Source organism: Medicago truncatula, chromosome 6 (assembly GCF_003473485.1).
Source record: "Medicago truncatula cultivar Jemalong A17 chromosome 6, MtrunA17r5.0-ANR, whole genome shotgun sequence".
Lineage (NCBI taxonomy): Eukaryota > Viridiplantae > Streptophyta > Magnoliopsida > Fabales > Fabaceae > Medicago > Medicago truncatula.
Window position 1 is genome coordinate 18,027,952 of NC_053047.1, and position 25,791 is coordinate 18,053,742.

At 33.3% G+C, this 25,791-nt stretch overlaps 1 protein-coding gene across 3 annotated transcripts; it reads right to left on the reverse strand.

Annotated features, from left to right (window-relative positions):
• Positions 1–480: 480 nt before the first annotated feature.
• Positions 481–24,829, reverse strand: LOC25496439 (uncharacterized). Of its 3 annotated transcripts, none has more exons than XM_039834931.1 (5): positions 24,674–24,829; positions 22,974–23,834; positions 22,332–22,490; positions 21,581–21,643; positions 481–742 (listed from the first exon to the last, which is right to left on the reverse strand). In XM_039834931.1, exons 2-5 carry the CDS (start codon positions 23,826–23,828, stop codon positions 536–538), a joined length of 1,284 nt encoding a protein of 427 aa, XP_039690865.1. In that variant the 5' UTR covers positions 23,829–23,834; positions 24,674–24,829; the 3' UTR covers positions 481–535. The 3 variants fall into 3 exon arrangements, with proteins under 3 accessions (XP_039690865.1, XP_013452216.1, XP_024641462.1); XM_024785694.2 differs by lacking the exon at positions 481–742 and adding an exon at positions 16,159–16,463 and having other exon boundaries at positions 21,358–21,643; positions 24,674–24,828; XM_013596762.3 differs by lacking the exons at positions 21,581–21,643; positions 22,332–22,490; positions 22,974–23,834; positions 24,674–24,829 and adding exons at positions 1,301–1,459; positions 1,922–2,776; positions 3,647–3,797 and having other exon boundaries at positions 481–793.
• Between the last annotated feature and the right edge of the window lie 962 nt (positions 24,830–25,791).

A 25,791-nucleotide genomic window follows, 5' to 3' on the forward strand; every position in this document is an offset into this window, starting at 1 on the left:
GCATAGTGTCTTAGGTTGTAGAATTGTTTCAGATGCAAATGCTTGTTTTATATGAAAAAATAAACTGTATGGTGTGATTCTCTTGTTCTATACTTTTCTCTTGTTTATTTATTTTTTGTTTTTTTAACACAACCACAACTTGTTTTCTCCAATGAGAAATACTTACTTCTCCAATAGCTAGCAAAATACAAAGAGAAATGTAATTATTTATTTAGTTACACTTTACAACCTTGTGACTGAAAGGTCACAGGTTCAAGTCCTGGAAACAACATCTTGTGTAAAAAACAGGGTAAGGGTAAGGCTGTGTACAATACACTAAAAATGGTGAGACCTTTTCCCGGATCCTGTGCATGCGGGAGCTTTAGTGCACCGGGTTGCCCTTTAAACTTTACAACCTTGTATTTATTCCTCATATCGATCATATATTGCTTTGATACCATCAATGAAACTCCACTTATACCGCCATATATGTTTTTTTTATTTTTTATTACAAGATATTACCATTTATAATACTAATTATCTAAAAGTATATTATTTAATCCATAAAAAATGAAGAACTAGTGGAATGTCTGAAGTGTTGGTATGGAAGTTCTTCTGCCACCAATAGGTAGAAAAGTCCCATTACTCCAGTGTGGTCTTTGGTGTTGGTGTAGTTAGATTCTAGAGTTAAAATTTCACCATCATTTATCTTGACAGAACCTGGTTTAGGATAACAAGTAGACATTCCTACAATGTACCCTGCCTCATTTCCATTGCCATAACTTGGTGTAGAAGAACATATAACCCTCCCATCCTGAAAACATAATCCACAAATTTTACAGAACAAGCAAAAGTATTAGAATTATAAGAAACATTGATAGTACTCAGTTGAAAATAAATCATACCATTTTCTTGTTAATTAAAACATTTCTTACCCTCAATTGAAAACCATCACAAGCAAACACTAAGGTAAAAAAAAAAGGTATAAATCTAGAGGTCCTTTTAGGAGCCATAATCATTTTTCTATAAACAAATGCTAATAATGATTGTGTTAGTTTCCATGTTTGAACCCTAGCACAAAATCATTATTTTGGTGGGAACAAGGTATATACTCTGCGTACAACTATAGAAACTAATATCTTGTGTCGGGTAGAACCATAATGATTGGTAAAACTCTCACTCAAGAGAGCGCAAAATCATGATTGATTAGACCCTTTCATACTTACTTTTTAATAAAGTTGTGCCAATAAAAAAATGATATCTAATCCAGGTATTTAAGAATGATTTTTAATTTATACTATATGTAACTATTGCAAATTACCTGTCCGTATAGAGTTGATCCAGTTCCACCTGAATGTTGATGAGCAACAGCATAGATCACATATCCACCAGTTTGTAGTGGGAGACTTGTCCTCTTCACATGAACACAACCATTTTCCTCCTCATGGTCTCTGCTGCAAGATTCAACTTGATACTCAATCTGAAACAAAGAAATCCATGTTGCTCACTATAATACCCAACGAAAGAAATGTTAGGAACGCTTTCTTTCTAACAATCACTTTCTTATTAGGTGAAATCTATGTGAGTCTCACCATTTTATGTGAAATTCATTTCCAAAGTGTTAAGAGAGTGTGACAAAGAAATGAACTAGTGTTATGTTTTTGAAAGTGAGATTGAAACAAATTATAAATGTTGATTCCTTGTAGTATAGAGACTATATGTTCACCCAATCAACATATCAATGACCGTTAGATCAAGTTCAGACAATCCTAGATTCCAAACTCGGTATTTTGGATTTAAAAACAATCAAAATATGTGTATTTTATGAATTCTTCGATTTTGATCCAACAATCACTGATTCATTCACTGCATGAATGCAGGGTATCCCAACTACACGGAATCCATTTCAACAAACAACATGATTCTTGATGAAATCATTTACCTTACAATCATGATCTGAGTTCGTTCCTTTTGAATCATTTGATAGTTTTAAACTATCAGTAACATCAATTATGTATGCCTTAACAGGCACTATAAAATCATCCCAATCAATCCATTTGATTTTGTATTTCAGATAGAGACTTCTCTTTGGTCCCTCAAAACCTACCTTCAACTTGCATTGTGTATTATCATGACAACATTTCATACCCCCTTTATAATCTAAACTTAAAGGTCTTCCATATTCATCCACTGTTACATTATAAAGCTCACACTTGCATTCAGTGCACCCTAACTTATCCTCTACGCCACGTGTATCGATGGCATGAATATTAAACAACCACTTCTCCTCAAACCCTTCTGGAATATCTGCAGGATTACCTATCTCTATACCAAAAGGATCTGGAATGTCAGTCGGCGTTCCTCGTGTTTCGGATCCAAGGCCGAAATACTGTGGAAGAATATCTGCCTGGCATATGCCATTGTTCCTTACAAGAACATAATCAGAGTTTTGAAGCATCCTATGGCTATCATTTTCTGTGTATGTGACATGTCTTAGATGATATCTTGCAACAACCCAATGATGAAGATAAGTTTCGTGCAACGGTATCGAATTCCCAGCTTCATCAACAACTTCTGCATCAAAACTCTTGATTGCTACATGACCTTTTGGAAAATCAATATCATAATAAAATTTATTTATAACTGATCCTGGTCCTAACTCAAATTTTGGGGACAAAAACATAGCTGATTTTATTTTTTCTTCAGTCTTCTCAAATGAACTTGAGCATGGTGTGCTTAATAACAACACAAGTATTGCAAGTGAAAGTAAGAAATCTCTAGGTACAAACATGTTGATCTGTTAGCAAAATACAAAATCTCAATCACTACATAGTTTGAGAACAAATGCACAATCATGATTTTAAATACAATATGAAGATTTTTTAAATCGCAGTCACACAACTAAATTAACACAGTTGATGCAGCTTCAATTGCTATCACAACAAAACCTTTAAAAAATTAAGAATAAAGATCCAATTTGAATCTTCACAATTTGCTTGCAGCCCAATTTTATTTTTGACAAAAAATAATAACAAATTAGCTCCTGACTTTTTCCTTCACGTTATAATGAATGACTCAAAATCTATGAAGCACGGATACGACACGGACACTGATACGTCGACATAGCTAATAATTTTAAAAAATTACATAATTCAGTGTAATTACAAGTGTTAGTGTTTTGTCGATGTCGGACACGACACGTGTTCGACACTGGGACACGTCTAATCTGAAAAGTGTCCGTACTTCATAGCTCAAAATTAACAGAGACAAATTAATTCCTTCTATAAAAATGTTATAGACTAACTTGAGTATTATTTTTTGTTATAGACTGAATTAGACCGCAAGTAAATTGAGGATGACCAAATTAAATATTTATTCAAATATAAATGTTTTGACAACAATTTTTTTTGTTTTCAGACAAAGCAATTAACATCACTTCAAATTCACACACTAATGCAAAGATCCAAATTAAAATATTGATTGTATCTAAGGATAAGTGAGACAAAAAGTGTTGAGTACTATGCAAGTATATGATCAAGATTGGATATATGAAAGGATATTAATATAAAATCTGACACCAAATTGAGATTTTGCGTCATATGAATTGTAAAACTGAAGAAATTCTCAGCTATATAACAAACAAGAGCATGTAGAAGAGATTGTGTACCTCAAAAAGAGAGCCTGGAAACGACAGAGTTAGGCTTTGTTTGACATAAAATAATTGAGTGTGTCGGTATTATTCATTTCAAAGTAGATTCACTTGTATTATTAAAAAAATGAGAAAGAAAGTTAGATTCACTGATACTATTTATAGATGTACTAATGAAGGCGTAGAGAGCCGGCCTTCTTGGGGTGATCATGGGTTGGGTCAACCAAAAAAATACCGTCAAATTCATTCAAAAAAACCTAAAAAGTGGGTTGGATTGAGTGATTGGGTGGCTATGGTTTTAAAAAATGAATTTTGCTCATTATTCAAATGGTTCCGCTCATTCCCAAAGTAAAAGTCTAAAATGCCTCTACGCATGTTAACTTGCGTAGCGTAAGTTAACATGCGCTAGTTATAAGGGTAGCGTGACTTAAGTTGCGTTACGTTATTTGCGCGGTTGGCCTTATTTATGACATTTACATTATTTTACGTTAAAATTGTGTTTCTAAATTATTATTGAATGACTGCATGTTCTCTAAATTATGAGTTCTAGATGAATAAATGAATGGTTGTACCAAAATTATTATTGAATAATTGCATATAGCATCAGCACCAACGTGAGTTAACTCACGCTAGTGTTAAAACTAGCGTGACTTAACTCACGCTACTCAAATTTTGTTTTCGTACTTGCTTTGTACCAGTTTTATGCCTAGCATGGTTTAAGTCACTCAACGTGACTTAAGTTGCGTTACATTTTGTACTAGCGTGAGTTAAGTCACGCAACGCATCTTAAGTTACGTTGTAATTTGCACTAGCGCATGTTAACATGTGTAGGGACATTTCGGTCATTTACTTTGGGAACGAGCGAATCCATTTGGGTAATGAGCAGAATTCTTAAAAAATGATAAACCCATAAAAAATAACGGATTTTGGGTAAAAGCAAACCCAGACCCAATAAACCCACTTACAAATAATGTTCATATTTATTTTTTTTTCATTTTCATTTTCATAGGGAGGAAGGAGAATAACAAAAGTTTTGGTTATAATCTTTCTTAAAAAAATAATAATAATTGGTTATAAATCAAGTCTCTAATTTCAAAAATTGACACAACAAATTCTCTATATTGAAAATCAAAGTCTAATTTCTAAAATTGACACAACACATCCTCTATATTGAAAATCAAAACATGTTATAGTTACAAATTACGACGTTGCACTTTTTAGTTATTTTGATGTTAAAGCAATTTTATGTCATCTAACTTTAGTTTGTTGCAAGTATTTTATGATGAAATCTGTTATTTAATATTATAACTTATTATTTTATAACGCTAAAATATAGTGAAATAGGTTACACAATTTTTTTTTTAAGAAAATAAAAAGTTGAGTAATTTTTATGAGACAAAATATGAGGACGAGTCATTTAATATTAACAAAAAAATAATAATAATTTGGGTAACCAACAATCCAACCCAAACCGAAAACTAGTGAGTTTGCCCAAACCCACCCATTAATATAACAGATGGATGTTTTACCTCACACAAACCGGAGTTTCCTATATGGTTAGGGTCTTTGGTTTGGGCAAACCCAGTCCAAATCCACCCATGAACACCCCTACAGCCTGGAAACAACATGAGAATTTCATCACAACCTTTCATTATTAGTTTTTTTTTTTTTTTTTTTTTTTTTACAATAGAAGGAGGCCCACAACACCAAACTAAAAACGAGTAAACTAGTAAATTGGTCTCTGTCTTTGTATGTCACTATTAAATTAGTTCATGACTCTATTCATATATCAATTTAGTCTTTGTATGTTACTATTAAATTAGTTCATGACTCTATTAATATATCAATTTAGTCTTTGTCTTTATCAAAAGTTTCTCAATTAAGGCCTTCGTCATGTGACAAAAACAAAGAAATATATTTAATTGAAAAACTTTTGACAATAAGTATTTCAATTAAGTCCCTCCTTATGTGACAAAAACATAGAGACAAAGATCTAATTGAGAAACTTTTAACAAAGACAGAAACTATTTTTGAAATATTAATAGAGTAATAGACTATTTTTAGAGTGAATTACAAAGATAGAAACCAAATTGATAGTTTACTCAACTAAAAACCATGAGTGAACCTAGGTAATCGAGTACAAATTGTTAAATTTGTGTACTTAAACACAAAAACACTTTTAACCCTTCAATTTATTATTTAAAAATTGAATATACCTGCAGATACTTTGACAATTAAGTATGAAAACGTTGTGAATGTAAGTTTTAGAGTTAGAAAGTGTGTACATGAACAAAGGTCGTAAGATAGCCTTTATAGTGAAAGAATTAGGGTATTAGGACCTAAAATTCTAGCTTGAACACTTGTCCCTTTGAATCGTTATAAACAAATCATGATAAGTTTTAGATTTAATGGTCCTAAAACATTCACCGACCCTACTTGGACGTTCCTTTAAGGCGTGTTCGTGTTATAGCATGTGTTATAGTAATGACTTGAGATGACCCAATCTGTTGATGGATTGAGCCCTAACCCATTCTAGGATAGTTAAAATTGACTTATTTACGGTTGACTATTATCCTTTTACTAATCGATTATTTATTAACTTAAACAATTTATAGATTCTAATTGATAATTTGAAGGTAAAACGTATTTTGGTTCCTATCATTTGAATGAATTTTGGTTGTAAATCTGTTAAAAAAAATTGGGTTAAATATGTTTTTGGTCCCTATAAATATACCAACTTTTCATTTCAGTCCCTCTAAAATTTTCCTTCAACTTTTAGTCTCTAAAAAATTTTTCATCTTCACTTTTGGTCCATCTTTTAAAGTAAACTCATATGTAGAATTCATATTTTTGAATAAAATTTTGCATAAAAATTCATAATATTATATGATTCTCTCCCAAATATTTTTTAACAAAACATGAATTTAATATGAATTTTTATATTTTTGATAATTAAAAATTCATATAATTTATGTTTTGTTAAAAAAATCTTATTCTTTGAGGGAATTTTTTTACAATATTCTACACATTTATGCACAATTTTATTAAAAAAAATACAAAAATTAAATTAAAAATGGGGATCAAAAGTAGTGATTGAAAATTTTATAGGGACTAAAAGTTGAAGGAAAATTTTAGAGGGACTAAAACGAAAAGTTGGTATATTTATAGGGACCAAAAACAAATTTAACCCAAATTTTTTTTTACAGATTTACAACCAAAATTCATTCAAAGAACCAAAAACATATTTGACTTGTTTTTTTTAATTCAACTCTTGTCGTATAAGATTCTTCAAGTTTCAATCCAAGAACCAACAGTTAATGAATCTCTATTGATGCAAAATGAGAGAGACGTTTGGTTAAACGATGACATGCAATTCTTGCTTGCATAAGGAGACTTAGAGTCTTGTACGACTTTATAGTTAAGCTTGATGATGATATTTTGGAAATTTGTGATCGTGAAATTGTAAAGTCAGTAAAGTAGGCTGGTTCTCACCCACTCCATGTGCCAATTTCATGTGTTTTGGTATAGGAAAAAACTTGGTTAAATGGTTATAGTGTAGTATCCTCCTCATTTATTTTCTTACATTTATGATAAAAAAAAAATTGAACTATGTGGTAGACGAGCTGAACCTAACAAATCGAACCGAGTTGTTTGCGAACTTTAGACGAACCGAACTTGAGTTAAAAAAATGGTTGGTTTCAAACTCGAGTTGAGTTTCGAGATGAACCGATTCCTATTGAGTCAAGTTGAGCTCAGACAAGTTCGGTCCGACTTGACTCATTTTCGACCCTAATTATAGAGATAAGACTAGGGCTGAAAATGAGTCGAGTTGAGTCGAACTTAGCTAAGCTCGGCTCGACTCGATAAAAATTAACTCGGCTCGAAACTCGGCTCGAGATTATCACGATCTTTTTTTCAAGCTTGAACTCGACTCGATTCGAGGTCGCGAACAACTCGGTTCAGCTCGATAGCTCGATGAACCAAGAGAGAGACAAAGAAGAATATGGTTTAAATGAGCACAAAAACAACTCATTAACCTCTTAATTGTCTAAAAACAACTTAAGGAAATGGATAATAACATTATTAATAAAATTAATTAATTAAAATCTCTGTAATTCCAATGCTATATTCAATCAGAGTTCATATTTACTCCATTTTACATTCCTCCATTTACTCCTTTCCAATGCATGGATTAATGACACATGGCAAAAATAAATCCAAGGGCCAGTAATAAAAACATAAAATAGAGATTAATTCATTTGATTCCTCTCATCATCTTCATTGCTGATACAACAATACCCATCTAGCTTCTCCCACTCATCAATCTCCATGGCTGCCTCTCCCTTTTCCTCTCACCGCCTATATCTCAATGACCGTTCTATCTTCTTCCTCTTGTTGTTTCCATGGTTTATGTTTATTTCAAATCTGGAATAACACCAAGAAACGGTTTTAAGAACTACGTATCCTTTAGAAATTTGTAATTTTTAAACCCGAAAAAACATCAAGAATGTTGTGGATTTGTAATTTCTCTTCGAATGAATCATTTAGTGGAGAATCTATTGTGCTTGATTTGTAACACTGTGATTTGGAGTGTGATAACGACATTGATCGGTGGCGCCGGAAAGGGGCGGCTGCGCTGGTGATGGAAGAAGCAGCTATGGGGAAGATTAGAGGAAGAAGAAGAATGACAAAATTGCAGATCTAAGAAGATGTAAAGGATCATAACCCAAGGGTTCCAATCAACTCCAGAGAACGGTCACCGTCCGACCGGTGCTGGAAGGAAAGAGGTGGGCATCGGCACCGACGAGAGGAAAAGGGAGAGCAGCATGGAGATGATGAGAGAGAAACTAGATGGGTGTTTTGTTGTATAATAACGATGATGAGAGGAATAAGTTAAATTGGTCTCAATTTTAACATTTTAATCTTAACCTTTAGATCTATTTTTGCCATGTGTCATTAATCCATGCATTGGAAAGGAGTAAATGGAGGAATGTAAAATGGAGCAAAGATAAACTCATTGAATCACTGTGCACGCCTCTTTTTATAGATCACTTGCTTTGTATCCATCATAAAACTACCGATGTGGGACATGAAACTGCGCTTAATTTTTTCTAGACAAACAAGCTTAAATCTATCAAGTGTATATGGATTATGTCATACACTTCTCTATCAAAATTATCGTTGTGGGCATTAACATTATTTTTACTCAATTGGACGTTTTTAGTTTATATTGTTAAAGTGGTATGATAAAAAACTTTGACAAAAAAAGGTAGAAATAACATTTCATTTAAAATTATTGTAATTGATTTAGCAAACATATATTGTCAATATATATATATATATATATATATATATATATATATATATATATATATATATATATTGAGTTGTCTCGTGAACCAAATGAGTCGAACTATCCATAACTCAAGTTCGGCCTCATTTATTTGACGAGCTTAATTTTCAACTCAAGTTCAACTCATTTGGTTCATGAACTAAGTTCAACGAATTAATTACCAAATCGAGTTTCGAACTATTTTCGGGTTGGTTCGGTTCATTGCCAACCCTAGATAAGACATATAAATAGTGTTTTGGATGGTCAAATGTGAGATTTAGATTTTTTGCTGTTAAAGCTGCATCCTGCATGTTGTATGCAGTTATGATATATTTAAGGGTTAATAGGTCTTTACCCCTGTAATATAGGTCATTTTCGGTTTTACACCCTGTAACTTTTTATTTATTTACCCCCTATAAAAAAAATTTGTTTTGATTTACCATCCTAATAGGCTAAATAAAAATGAAAATTTCTTACAAAAAAAAAAAAAAATTGGTTTTTGTTTGGCCTATTAGGGGGTAAATAAAAAATATATATTTTACAAGGGGTGAATAAAAAAAAATTTACAGGAGGGAAAACAGGATATGACCTACTCCCTTCGTCCTAAATTGTATGTCGTTTTAGAAATTTTTTTTTGTCTCAAATTATATGTCACTTTACAATACCAATAAAACATTAATGTTACTTTTCCTATTATATTCTTAATTATTTATTTATTTTGATCAAGTAGCCTAGTGGCTAGAGCTCACACAATTTAATTGTGGAGAAGTGGAGTGTCCGGGGTTCGAACCCCGGCTCCTGCATATAATATGCAATATCCCTACCAACTGAGCTAAGCTCACGGGGATTTCTTAATTATTTATTACTATCTCTTCTTTCAATTATTTCTTTTATCATTCCCATATCATTTATTAAGGACAATTTTGTAAAACAATTCATAATATCTCTTTCCCACACAATATTAATTATATTTCTTAATATGTGTGAAATGTCCAAAACGTCATACAATTTAGGACGGAGGAAGTATATTTCAGGGGGTAAAAACCTATTAACCCTAGATTTAATTTGCTTCATTTTTATTATTATTTTAACATAATTTTAAGTTTGCTTGTAAAAAAAAACATAATTTTAAGTTTGATCTTTCATCTTCTACAATTTTTATTTATCGATGACTTTTAAGTGTTTTCTCAATGATAAATATAAAACATGATCGATTTGGAGAATTTTCAAAAGACATGATTGTATGAGATAATCTTTTAAAAATAAATTTAAGGAATTTCAAATATCCTATAAATAGTAAAAATTTGAAATTTCTTCACTATTCTATAAATGTGAGAATCAATTTGGTTGCTATAGTTTTTTCAAGTTAAACAAACAGTTACCTATATGTTTTTTCAAGTTTTGAACATTAATATCTAACTATTTTAGAATTTTACAGACTAGACCCTAATTATTTTTAATTTTAAAATATGGCCCGTTAAATTACAAAAAAAAACAAATTTCATTCAAAATTTTAAATTTCTCACTTTTAACTACTTTCCTTTTGATATTTATACTTTTTACTTCATTTTTTAAATATATAAAAATGATCAAACACTAAATCCAAACAAAGAAATTTAGAAATGCACATTTTAACTACTTTATCCAAACACAATTTTTATAAACGAAGGTGTTTTCAAACTTTTAAATGTGGTTCATTTTACGCTTTAATCAATTACGTCGAAGAAATAACTTTGTCCCATGACTATGAGTTCTTTAATTTTTTTAAGAGAAATAATATTTGTACAACCATTTTTGTACAACTTTCTCTCTTATACTCACATTATCTTCTTATTATCTCTCTTCTTTTTTCTCTCTCTATTGTTTTTGATCAATAAGAAGAGAACACAATAAGGTTGTCCCAAAAGTTGTACCAAAAGAGTTGTTCAAAAATCACTACTCTTTTTTAAAGAGTGTTAAGTATGAAGTTGCTTATTTTTTTTTAGCTATTAAACTCATAATTGGATAAGTAAAAGTAACAAAAAAAGATAAATGAACAATAAGTAAAAATAGACTTGTTTGAGTGGTTGTGGTGTGTTTGGTTTGCAAAACAGCAAATATTGGACAGAACAGTACAAGATAGAACAACACAACACAAGGCATAACAGCACAGGACAAATTTGTATGACATTGAATAATTTTATGTTTTATACGATTTTTGGAGGACGAAATGCTATTTTGGTATTTTAGACAACTTGTACGTGGGACAAAAAGTTGTACTGTGGTTTGGTGAGGGATAAAAATATGAGTTTTTGTCCTGTCCCTTGCATCTAGTTTGTCCTGTACCTGAAATGGTTTTACAAATCAAACACTGGACAACTAAAGTTGTCCTGTCCTTCATTTTTTAGCAAATCAAACGCACCTATGTATAAGTGTGATATTTATGAATAAAACTATTTCTATTAACCAAAACACCGTGGCCTATTAAATTCAACCTCGTTCGACAATTTTTGTGTAGTTCATAATTTATTCATGTTGTTGGGTGAGAGTAGCTCTCCATGTTTGGCCTATTTCTTTTCTAGTTTCACGACATTTTTTTTTATTATCCAAATGTACTTATTTTGTTCACAACATGCCTTTGTAAAATAGTTCAGATTAATAAACGCTATAAACATGAAACACAAGTAAACCATCATATTGTCAAGTTCCATCGACATGTATTTAACTTCTTTTTGAACAAGGCACGACATGTCTTTCTCTGATACTAACACTTTCACTACTTATGTGAAACTTTAGCTTTGTTTGCAAGTTTGAAAGAGAAGCAAGAGGAGGGTTTGCAAAAAAACAAAAGGAAGAAGTAAGTTGAAGAAATAGAAGATATTGGAAGGAGGGGCTTATTTTTCTTCAAAATATAAAACCCTATTAAAAAATTGTATTAGAGGAGGGTTTTGGGAGATTTGGGAAAGTTTATATGAATTCTTCAATTATATTTGTTGTTATAATATTCTTAAAATTAAAATATATTAATCATAAGTATTAATTTACTGTTTGCTAAAAAAATACTCTTTGAGAAAATATGAAAAATTTATCAATTTTCACATATATTCATTTCTGTCCAAAGTCCTTCCTTCACCACCCATCTAAACTTCCAAACAAAGTCTTAGTGTACTTGAGAAAAAAAATCACTTATCTCATATTCGATTAGTTTTTATTCGACTATCTCATATTCGACTATAAGGGATTCAAGTAAACCATTCCCAAATGTTTGTCGTTCTTGGTTGGCAAACGACCTAAATTATTTGTTAAATGTAACAAAAGGCAGTTCTATTAAAGCATTAAAATTGACTAAAATTATAAATTTTGAATTTCTTACGTCCAAACACACCATTATTGATAATTTTAGGTTCAATTTTATTTATTTATTTTTATTATTATTATTATTTTTTTTTCTGTCATTTTAAGAGGGGCTGTAGTACTTACTAATGCATAGCTTAAAGCCCCACAAAATGCAGCAACGACTTAGCAAACCTAATTTAGGTTGACTGACCCCATCTCAGTTGGGTTCGGGTAAAAAATTGCTTGTGGCCACTTTTTGTCAAATATAAAGGACAAAAATGAATGCCCCAATTATTTGTCACACTTTTGCAGAAAATAATAATTACTTGTCTGCTTATTATTTTTTGTTTTATGATAGTAGACCACTGATCCTAATTCCGCACGGGTCTTATTAACCGTAATATACATGAACAAAGTATATATACCAAAGAAAAAAAATTGATTTAATAATAAATAGTACAATTGTAATAATATTAACCTGCTTAATCATAAATTATGAAATACCCATGCAATGATTCGGTCGTACATGGTATCGTACCAAAATTTATGTATCATGCAATATATTGTTTTAGGAAAGAACAACATTTACAAAAAGAAAAATATTAGAACATATTTTATAAGGCTATAATACCGTAATATCTTATCTATCAAGTGCCCTTTTTTTCATAATGAAATTATCAAGTGCCCTTAATGAAATAATTTCATATAGATACAATTATGGTATCGAGAACTTTAAAATTGCTTTGTTTTTCTTCTCTGGAGTAGTGTCCTTCAATTCCACTTTATATTATTAGGTTGTGATCTAGGAGAAAGTTGCTTTATGATAAAGAACAAAATACATGCACTCTAACATAAGAAAATGCAAAAATAAAATCATTGAGTAAGAATAAATTAGCCTTTTGAGAGGACTCTTTTTTTTGTGGTGTTTGGGGTTCGAACTCCGGATCTTGCATACATTATGTTGTTGGAACAAAATGTGTTTTGATAATACCACTTTGAGTTTTGATGATAAGAAGGTATTAAAAATGTTAACTGGATATGCTAATATTTGTTCAAGTGTGAAGGACCATAGACAAAAATTTAAATGTCTTGAATTCAAGCATATGTTCTGGAAGAACAAATGAGAGCAATAGAATTTTACAAAAAGGAAGCTTGTGTTGCAAGAGAGCGTTAGAAGAAAAGTGGTTCTGAAGATTCTCAGAAGCTGACGTCATCAGAAGTTGAGGTTCATCAGAAGCTAAAGACTGGAAGCTGAAGTTAGTTAAATGTTGTTATTTTGAATGCTCATCATTGGAGAAGGAATGAGAGCCTGGAGCAACGACTATTTCAGAGGAATTAGAAGACATTGAATGCTGATCCGCTGAAGAGTGCAAAAAAAATACATAATACAATTGTACAATCACTACCTTCACTACTCAACTCTTCTTGTCTACATAAGTACAAGATAACAATTGTGACTAGACTGATAATTCTCTATACAAAGAATGAATTTGAAATTGTTCCCTACTAGGACAATAACCAAATCAAGCAACAGATCATTGGTGATTATCAAGCTTTAACAAAGACTCTTTTGATGTGCTAGCAATCAACAACGTCTTTTCACACATCTATATAAAGGAGTGAAGACTTGAAGATTGTAAGAGACTCGCAACAATTTTACAAGTGCTGAAACTCTGCTGAAATTGTTTCACATCAAAGTTCACTTAGAATTTCTTAACAACTTTCATATCTTAGAAATTCTAGAGTCTTAAGAGTCTTATCTGATTTGTATTTGTGAACACTACTGATTGTATATCAAGTGTTCAACCTCAAACATTTTCTTTGTAATTCTGTTTGAATATAAGTCTCTTGCTTTTGTGCTTGAGCATATGAAGTCTCTTGCATTTGTGCTTGAGCATAGGAAACCTCTTGCTGTTGTGCTTGAGTAGTTTGAAGTCTCTTGCTTTTGTGCTTGAGAAATTGTAATCAAATATTGATTTTAGTGAACTCTCCTTGGAAGTGCAAGGGGTGTGGACTACTTTCGGATTGTGGAAGAAACCACTATAATTGCTTTGCCTCTTCCCTCTCTCTCTCTCTCTACTTAACCGCTGCATTTAGACTCTGAATATTGCATCAGATTCCGAACTCTATCAGGTTCTGATCAGTGAATTCAGTTTTAGGAGAAGAAAAAGTTAACACAATTCAACCTTCTTTCTTGTGTTTTTCTCACCTTCAGTTGGTATCTAGAGCCTTGGTCTGTTGTCTTAACACTTAATAGTGTAATTGATAAAGATCTCAGAAAAACATGTATTCTGGTGAAGGTGACGGTTCTAGAACTTCATAATGATGTTTCCTATGACTATGGTACTTCTGATCATAAGAAGTCTGACTCAAGCAAAACTCCAAGGTTTAATGGAGATCCTGAAGAATTCTCTTGGTGGAAAACCAAGATGTATAGTCACATCATGGGTTTAGATGATGAACTTTGGGATATTCTTGAAGATGGTGTTGGTGATTTGGCCCTTGATGAAGAAGGAGTTGCTATTGATAGAAAGAAGTATACTCCTGCTCTAGAAGCTTTACAAGAAACATCACAAGATCAGATGAATTCTTGTTGCTGCTATGCTTCACACAGAGTATCTGAAGATGAGTGACAAATCTACTCCAAAGGTAATGTTTGCTTCACTTTGTGCAAACTATGAAGGTAGTAAGAAGGTTAGAGAACCAAAGACTACTATGCTTGTTCATCAGTATGAGTTGTTCAAGAAGAAAAATGACGAAAGTATTGAGGCTATGTACTCAAGATTTCAGACTATAGTCTCTGGACTTCAAATATGGAAGAAAAGTTATGTAGCTTCTTATCATGTGAGTAAGATTATGATAAGCTTACCTGCTAGATGGAGACCTAAAGTTACTGCTATTGAGGAAGCTAAGGATTTAAACATTCTAAGTGTTGAAGATCTTATGAGTTCTCTCAAGATTTATGAGATTAGTCTTAATGAGCATGATTCTGCTAAGAAGTCAAAGTCTATTGCACTAAATTCCAAAAGGAAGTAGTCACAAGCCCTTAAAGCAAATGAGTCTGAAGAAGAGTCACCTGATGGAGATTCTGATGAAGACTCTACTGTTGATGAGAAGATGACAATGCTTTCAAACAAACTTCAGTATTAGGCTAAGAAGAACAAGAAATTCTTGAGCAGAAGCAGTGGTTACAAAGGTTCCAAGAAAGAAGATAAAAAAGGTTGCTTCAACTGCAAGAATCCTGGACACTTCATTGCTGACTGTCCTGATCTTCAGAAGGAGAAATCAAAGGAGAAGTCCAAGAAACCGACTTTCAAGTGCAACAAGTTTAGAAGACAAATTAAGCAGAGTTTAATGGCCACATGGGAAGATTTGGATAGTGAATCAGGGTTTGATAAGGATGATGTTGGAAATGAAGTCAATGTAGGTGTTGGGTTAGTAGCTACAGTGACTTCAGAAGTTGAACCAAAATCAGACTCTGAGGATAAAAATGAGATATATTCTAAAATTCCAAGAGAAGAACTTATTGATTCACTTAAAGAGCTACTCACAAACTTTAAACACTGAACTAATGAGTTGATTGGGACATTTTGTTGTGTTGGTGTCAGGATTAGTGTGTGAACACTTGAGATTTATATTTGTTGCCATGATCTTCCTTTCTGTTGTTCTTATATCTGTCTAGTGAATGTTAAGCTTCCATAAGTTAACAAGATAAATATAAAATAAGCTTGTTTTAGTTGCAAATGCTTGTTTTAGATCAAAGAACAAACTGTATGGTGTGATTCTCTTATTCTATACTTTTCTCATGTTTATTTATTTTTTGTTTTTTTTACACACCCAGAACTTGTTTTCTCCAATGAGAAATACTTGCTTCTCCGATAGCTAGCAAAATATAGAGAGAAATGTAATTATTTATTTAGTTACACTTTACAACCTTGTGATTGAAAGGTCACGGGTTCAAGTTTTGAAAACAACATTTTGTGTAAAAAACAGGGTAAGGCTGCGTACAAAATGGTGGGATCTTTTCCCAAACCCTGTGTCTGCAGGAGTTTTAGTTCACCGAGTTGCCCTTTAAACTTTACAACCTTGTATTTATTCCTCATATCGATCATACATTGCTTTGATACCATCGATGAAACTCCACTTATACCACCATATACATTTCTGTTTCTTTTTCTTTTAGAAGATGTAGAAACTCAGGAAAAGACATGGAGAAATATGTTTGTATATTTACTGAATGCTCTCAATTACAATAAGGTGCTCCTATATATATTGTACGATAGGAGACAAGAAATCAAGGAAAACAATTACACATAAAACTAATTGATCCTATTATAATTGAGATATTAATTACAATAATGAGAAGATCATATAATATCGCAACATCCCCCCTCAAACTCAAGTAGGTGGAATTGTGACTAACTTGAGTTTGGATACTAAAATGCGGAAGTGACTAGGAGAATGAGGTTTTGTAAACAAATCAGCTGGCTGGTCAAGAGTGCCAATGGAGACAAGCTGTAGTTCATGACGAAGAAGATGTTGACGAATGAAGTGACAATCAATCTCTATATGCTTAGTGCGCTCATGGAAAACATCATTGTGGGCAATTTGAATGGCACTGCGATTGTCACAATAAAGATCAATAGGTGAAGATTGAGATGTCTCTAAATCAGCAAGAAGCCAACGAAGCCACAATATCTCAGATGTAGTATCAGCAAGGGCACGATACTCAGCTTCTGTACTAGAGCGAGCTGTCAGAGTTTGTTTCTTGCTACGCCAAGAAATAAGAGAGTCTCCAAGAAAAATACAAAAACCAGTAGTAGAGCGACGGTCACTGGGATCACCTGCCCAATCTGCATCAGAGTAGGCTCTAAGAATCAAGGGAGATGTGACTGAATACTGAAGACCATGAAACATAGTACCCTTGATATACCGAATGATTCGAAGAACAGCAGCATAATGGGTGCTCTGTGGGGCATTCATGAATTGACTAACTAAATGAACAGCATAAGAGATATCTGGTCGAGTAACAGGAAGGTAAATCAAGCTGCCTACGAGTTGACGATAGAGAGTTGCATCGTCAAGTAAGGTACCATCTTGAGGAGAAAATCGAACATTTGGTTCAAGAGGAGTGTGCTCAATTTTACAATCAGTGAGACCTGCTCGAGAGACAAGATCAGAAGCATACTTAGCCTATGAGAGAAATAAACCATCAATGGAAGATAAAACTTCAAGCCCCAAAAAATAACTTAATGGTCCAAGATCCTTCATCTCAAAATGTTGAAACAAGAATTGCTTAAGCTCGACAATTCCAACAGAGTCATTACCAGTAATAATCATGTCATCAACATAAAGTAGCAACACAACAGTACCATTTTCTGTTTTTCGAGTAAAAAGAGCAGAATCATGAGGACTTGAAGAGAAACCCAACTGACTTACAGTACTGTGAAATTTAGCAAACCAAGCCCGAGGTGCTTGCTTAAGACCATAAAGTGCCTTACGAAGACGACAAACTTTGCTTTCCTGACAAGTATAACCTGGAGGAGGACGCATATAAACCTCTTCTTCTAATTCACCATTCAGAAATGCATTTTTAACATCCATTTGTGTAAGTGACCATTGGCGAGAGGCTGCAATGGCTAAAAGAGTTCGAACTGAGGTAATGCGAGCCACAGGAGCAGAAGTTTCTTCATAATCAATACCATACTCTTGAGTGAAGCCTTTGGCCACTAGACGAGCTTTGTATCGCTCAATTGAACCATCTGAATGTGTCTTGATTTTGTATACCCACTTGCATCCAACCAGAGGCTTATTAGATGGAGGATCAACAAGGTCCCATGTGTGGGTTTTCTCTAATGCTTGTAATTCTTCTGTCATAGCTTGCTGCCAATGAGGATCTGTAGAGGCTTCCTTATAGGACTGCGGTTCATGAAGGTGAAGCATAGTAGAATAACAATGGTAATCACGAAGGTAAGAAGGTGGATTTCTTACCCTTCCAGGAATCTCAGTAGTGGATGGTGCAGGATCAACAATTGGAACATCATCATTTGAAGTGGATGGAACATCGGAAGGGGAAGAGAGCTCACTAGAAGAACCTGCATATGTGTCACTATTAAAATAGTCAACATCAGGGTTAGTAAATAAAGGAGTGGAAGTGGACGGAATTGAAACAAAATTTGACAAGGAAGAGAACATTTTATGTTCCCAAAAGACAACATGACGGGAGGTGCGAATGCGTTGAGAAATGGGATCCCAACATCGATAACCTTTATGTTCAATACCATAACCAAGAAAACAACAAAGACGGGCACGAGGCTCAAGTTTAGTATGTTCGTGGGGTTGGAGGAGGACAAAACAAGCACAACCAAACACCTTAAGTAAATTATAATCAGGTGTAGTGTGGTAAAGACGCTCAAAAGGAGAGATATTACCAAAGATAGATGAAGGAAGACGATTGATAATGTGGACAGCAGTAAGAGAAGCTTCACCCCAAGCACGTTCAGGACAAGAGGCTGAGATAAGCATGGCACGGACAGAGTCAAGAATGTGACGATGTTTTCTCTCAGCACGACCATTTTGTTGAGATGTATATGGACAAGAGAATTCAGACAAGGTACCCTGCTCACCAAGAAAATCTAAGAGTTTAGAATCACGATATTCCATGGCATTATCTCGGCGAAAAACTTTAATAATTTTAGAAAATTGTGTTTGAATCATTTTTGCAAACTTAATGTAAATTTGAGGAAGCTCATGACGATTTTTCATCAAGTATATCCATGTAAAACGAGAATAATCATCAATAAACAAAACAAAATACCGAGAACCTCCCATTGTAGGAGTGGGAGCAGGTCCCCAAATATCAGAGTGGACAAGATCAAACGGTGAAGCTGAAATATTAGTACTTTTATTAAATGACAAAGCTGGTTGTTTAGCCGTTTGACAGGCAGTACAATCAAAAGACTCATTAGTTACTGATCCTAAATGACCTTGAGACACTAGAGGACGCAATTTTCCAATAGAGCTATGAGCAAGACGTTGATGCCAAAGCTGGATGGAGGAATCTGTGGAAGCAGCACAAATATTTTTGGAGACACGAGGAACATGTAGTTGAGTGAGCTCAAATAACCTTCCGATCTTACATCCAGTCCCTATGAGTTGTCCCGTCTGTTTGTCCTGCACACGACAACCGGAGGAAGAGAAAGTAAGTTCATAACCAAGATCACATAATTGGCCAACAGAGATAAGATTAAAGTTTAGTTTTGGGATGAGATATGTATCAAGTAAGCTTAGATTAGATAAGGATATAGAACCCTTATGACTTACAGGCATAAGAGACCCATCAACTGTGTGGATAGAATGAGTAGTGATATTTTCAGATAAAGATGTAAAAAGATGGGATGAAGATGTCATGTGGTTACAACAGGCAGAATCTAAATACCATTTAGAATTACCTGGTGTGGTGGAAAGAGCTGCATGAGTATTACCGTTACCAGATGGAAGAAGTTGTCTAAGGATGGATTCAAGGTCAGTCGCAGAGAAAGCACGTTGAGAGGCTTCTAGAGATTCATTGGCAGAGGAAACAGTTGCAAGCACCGGCCTAGAAGAATTAGGACGAGGTTGATTCTTGTTCTGATTAGGTCGTGGAGGACGAGTGGGGCAATTTTGAATCAAGTGCCCTGGACTCTTGCAATACCGACAACAGTTTGAAGCAATGTGACCTTTTTGCATACAATTACGACATTCAATAGTTGGGCAATCAGAGAAGGAATGTCCAGATTTCTGACAGTGGCGACAAGGCTTGGTTGCATTGTTTGTAACTGCGAAGGCTAGATCAGCTTTTGGGCGGACAAGCTGCAACCTAGTTTCTTCAGACTTGAGACAAGGAAGAGCATTCTCAAGTGTAGGCAAAGGATTCTGGTGTAACGAAGATGCTCGGACTGGTTCATATTCATCCGTAAGAGCCATCAAAAATTGAATAAGACGAACACGATTGCGATGAGTCTCATATGTTTTCATATCAGTTGCATCTTTTAATGAAGGCTCACATGATGTCAACTGATTCCATATAACTTCCATCTGTGCTAAGAACTCATAAACAGGTTGACCAGATTGTTGTTTCAAATTACTAAGATCCTTCAACAATTGATATTGATGAGATAAATCAGAAATAGTGTACCTTTGTTTCAAATGATCCCATACCTCTTTTGCGTTCTCAAAACGCCCAAATTGCATATGAATACTAGGAATGGAGGTGTTGCGAAACCAGGTAATAATTTGATGGTTCTTGCTATCCCATTCCTCTAATTTATCAGCAAAAGCATCTGCAGTATCATCTTTACCTTTGGTGGGGCACTTTTTATCACCGGTTACATAACGCCAAAGCCTGCGACCTTTCAAGAATCCGCACATAGATTCAGCCCAGTGGTTATAATTAGAACCATTGAGAATAATTGAAATAGGAGGCGTGACTTCAAGTTTCTCCATTAAAGAATCAAGGAAGAATAATACGGTAAGAACTGAATTGGGGAAAATTGACCGACAAAACAAGAAATTGAAAAGATCTCACCAAAAAACTTTCGATGTTGTTTTGATGAAAATTGGCCAAGTTGTAATTAGCCAATTTACTACAGGACAAGCTAACAATTGTTGTCGCAACCTAACAATTGTTATAAGGGGAAAAGAGACTCAAAAAAGTGGAACTTGTGAGGAAATTGAACATGAGTATATAAACAAACGAGACGGCGGCAGCGTAATTAAATTTTTTTTTTTTTTTATATAAAGTAAAATATGATGAGATAATATGTGTGACGGTGAAAAACAAATAACTTAAACACCACAGGAAAAAAAAATGAATCGAAAGCCTAAGCTCTTGATACCATGTAGAAACTCAGGAAAAGACATGAAGAAATATGTTTGTATATTTACCGAATGCTCTCAATTACAATAAGGTGCTCCTATATATATTGTAGGATAGGAGACAAGAAATCAAGGAAAACAATTACACATAAAACTAATTGATCCTATTATAATTGAGATATTAATTACAATAATGAGAAGATCATATAATATCGTAACAGAAGATATTACCATATATTATTTATATCCATAAAAAACGAAGAACGAGTGGAATGTCTGAAGTGTTGGTATGGGAGTTGTTCTGCCACCAATAGGTAGAAAAGTCCCATTACTCCAGTATGCTCTTTGGTGTTGTTGTAGTTAGATTCATGAGTTAAAATTTCACCATCAATTATCTTGACAGAACCTGGTTTAGGATAACAAGTAGACATTCCTACAATGTACCCTGCCTCATTTCCTGCTTCATTTCCATGTCCATAACTTGGTACAGAAGAACATATAACTCTCCCATCCTGAAAACATAATCCACAAATTTCACAAAACAAGCTTATGTATAATACAATGTTTAACTTCTTAATCAAAAGTATTATAATTATAAGAAACATTGATATTACTCAGTTGACAATAAATCACACCATTTTTTCGTTAATTAAAATATTTACGGTCTTGCTAACCAGTGCCTTCAGGGCATTGGTTAACGATTTTATAAATGAAAATTTTATTTTGAAAATATAAGATGTTACTTTTGATCACGTAATAATTACACATTTTGGATGCTTAACCAATGCAATGCTCTCGGAGCACTAGTTAGCATTCTCCAAACATTTTTTAGCTCGGTTGAAAACCATCACAAGCATTTGCTAAGGGAGTAAGAGGTATAAATCTCGAGATCCTTTTAGGGGCCAAAATCATTCTTTTATGAACAAATGCTAATATGATTGTGTTAGTTTCTAGGTTTAAACTCTGTCATAAAATCATTATTTTGTTGGAAATTGTGTATCCTCTTTGTGCAACTGTAGAAACTAATGTTTTGAGTCGGATAGAACCATAATGATTGGTAAAACTCTCACTCAAGAGAGCGCAAAATCATGATTGATTAGACGCTTCCATAATTATTTTTTAATAAAGTCGTGCGACTAAAAAATGATATTTATTTAAGAATGATTGTAATTTATACTATATGTAACTATTGCAAATTACCTGTCCATATAAAGTTGATCCAACTCCCCCTGAATGTTGATGAGCAACAGCATAGATCACATAGCCACCAGTTTGCAGTGGGAGACTTGTCCTCTTCACATGAACACAACCATTTCCCTCCTCATGGTCTGTGCTGCAAGATTCAACTTGATACTCAATCTGAAACAAAGAAATTCATGTTGCTCACTATAATTATACCCAACAAAGAAATGAACTGTTGTTATGTTTTTTTTTTTTGGTCAAGTAGTCTAGTGGAGAAGTGGAGTGTCCGGGGTTCGAACCCCGACTCCTGCATATAATATGCAATATCTCTACCAACTGAGATAAGCTCACGGGGATACAACTGGTGTTATGGTTTAATGTGAAAGTGAGATTGAAATAAATTATAAATATTGACTACTTGTAGTCTAGAGACTTTACGTTCACCCAATCAACATATCAATGACTATTAGATCAAGTTCAGACGATTCTAGATTCCAAACTCGGTATTTTGGATTTAAAAACAATCAAAATTTGTATATTTTGTGAACTTTCCGGTTTTGATCCAACAATCACTGATCCATTCAGTGCGTGAATGCATGGTATCCCAACTACGCGGAATCCATTTTCACAAACAACAAGATTTTTGATGAAATCATTTACCTTACAATCATGATCTGAGTTCATTCCTTTTGAATCATCTGATAGTTTCAAACTATCAGTAACATCAATTATGTATGTCTTAAGAGGAACTATAAATTCATCCCAATCAACCCATTTGATTTTGTATTTCAGATAAAGACTTCTCTTTGGTCCCTTAAAACCTTCCTTCAACTTGCATTGTGTATTATCATAACAACATGACAAACCTCCTTTATAATCAGACATTAAAGGCCTTCCATATTCATCCACTGTAACATTATAAAGCTCACACTTGCACTCAGTGCACCCTAGCTTATCCTCTACGCCACGTGTATCGATGGCATGAATATTAAACAACCATTTCTCCTCAAACCCTTCTGGAATTTCTGTTGGATTACCCATCTCCATACCAAAAGGATCCGGAATATCGGTCGGTGTTCCTCGTGTTTCTGATCCAAGGCCGAAATACTGTGGAAGAATATTTCCTTGGCAAATGCCACTGTTCCTCACGAGACCTGGATAAGCTTTTTGAAGCATCTTGTGACTATCATTTTCTGTGTGTGTGGCATGATTACTTTGATGATATCTTCCAACAACCCAATGATGGAGATAAGTTTCGTGCAACGGTATCGAATTCCCAGCTTCATCAACAACTTCAGCATCAAAACTCTTGATTGCTACATGACCTTTTGGAAAATCAATATCATCATAAAATTTATTTATAACTGATCCAGGTCTTAGCTCAAATTTTGGGGACAAAAACACTGCTGATTTTATCCTTTCTTCGGTCTTCTCGTAAGAACTTGAGCATGGTGTGCTTAATAACACCACAAGTATGGCAAGTGAAAGTACAAAATCTCTAGGTACAAACAACATGCTGATCTGTCAGCAATATCTTTATTAGTAATGATTAAGGAACTAATTAATGATTATGAATATATTAAACAACAGATTGTGAAAAATGTACTGTGTTCATAAAATCCATTGAGAATTATGCAGTTAAATGAATATAATCATCAAAAGGTAAATCTTGCAAATTAGTCCTCATGAAAAGTTTTTAAAGAATTGAATTATACTACAAAGTGATCAAGATTTTAAATCACAGTCACATCGTCACACAACTAAATTTATAAAGTTGATGCAGCTTCAATTGCAATCACAACGAAACCTTTAAATTAAGAATAAAGATCCAATTTGAATCCTCACAATTTACTCATGGTTCGATTTAATCCGTGACAAAAAATAATAAACAATTAGTTCCTCTAACATTTTCATTCAGAGGATAAATTAATCCCTATGTCATAATGAGTCAAAATTATCAAAGAGACAAATTTGTGCTCCACATAAAAATGTTAAGGACTAATTTGAGTATTATTTCTTTTCATAGGCTGCATTAGACCGCAAGTAAATTGAAAATGACCGAATTAAATATTTATTCAAATATCAATAATTTTTTGTTATACAATAGTAAATACCAGTTGAAACTCACACACACTAACGTGGGGATCTAAATTAAATATTGATTATATCTATGGATAAGTGACACAAAAAGGGTTTGAGTGCTATGCAAGTATATGATAAAAAATGGATATATGAAAGAAAACAATATAAAATTTGACATCAAATTAAGATTTCGCATCATATGAAACGGGTATGAATTGTAAAACTGGAGAAATTCTCAGCAATACAAGAAACAAAAGCATGTAGAAGAGATTGTGTACCTCAAAAAGAGAGCCTGGAAACGACAGAGTTAGGCTTTGTTTGACATAAAATAATTGAGTGTGTTGATATTATTCAAAGTAGATTCACTTATATTATAGAAAAAAGAAAGAAAGAAAGTAGAGTCACTTATGCTATTTATAGATGTACGAAAATGAGCCAGCCTGGAAACGACATGAGAACTTCATCACAGCCTTTCATTTGTAGGTTTTTTTTTTGTTGTTGTGTGAATTGAGTATCCTCGGTGCGTAATTGCAGAGACTAATCCTTTAAGCATTGTGGGTCTTAAATAGGCGACAAGCTCTTCCTAAAAGTTTTAACGTTGATGCATGCCGAAGACTGAATTCAAACTCATAACTTTGGTTAAGTTAAAAGAGATCTGTGTCATCTCATCTAAGCACTCTTGTATATCTTTGCATAAATACATTTTAAACCTTTGATTTATTATTTAAAAAGTGTGTACAAAATGTCATAAGCTAGTCTTTATATTGGAAGGATCATGGTATTATTACCCCAAATTCTAGCTTGGACAGATTTAGACAGATCATGATAAGATTTATGAGGTTAGTTTGTTGTTGTTGAAGTTGTTGTGGACGGTTTACGAGTTCCATAAAGAGAAATGATATTTGTCAAATCATTTTATGACAATTTTTTAATAACTTTCTCTTTTATATTCACGTTATGTTTTTATTCTATTTCTTCATTTTTTTCTCTCTCTATTGTTTTGATCAATGAAAAAAAAGAAAAAAAAATTACCACAAAAGTTGTCTCAATTGATTGTTCAAATATCACTACTCTTAATTTTTGTTCCACTATCCTTCTTTCGGCTATAAGAGATTCAAATAAATCTTGTTTAACTGTTTGTCGTTTTTGGTTAGTTACCTAAATTATTATTTTTAAATGTAATAGAAGGAAGTTCTATTAAAGCATTAAAATTTAAAATTTACTAAAACTCTAAAGTTTACAATTTCTTTCTCCAAACATGCATTATTGTCTATTGATATTTGTGGTTGAGATCTTATATTTCATGTCATTTGAACTCAAGTAAATCCTTCCCTTCCTTTTAGGAGGGGTTGTAGTACATATTTGGATTTCTTTCTGTTACAGCATGTAACAGATT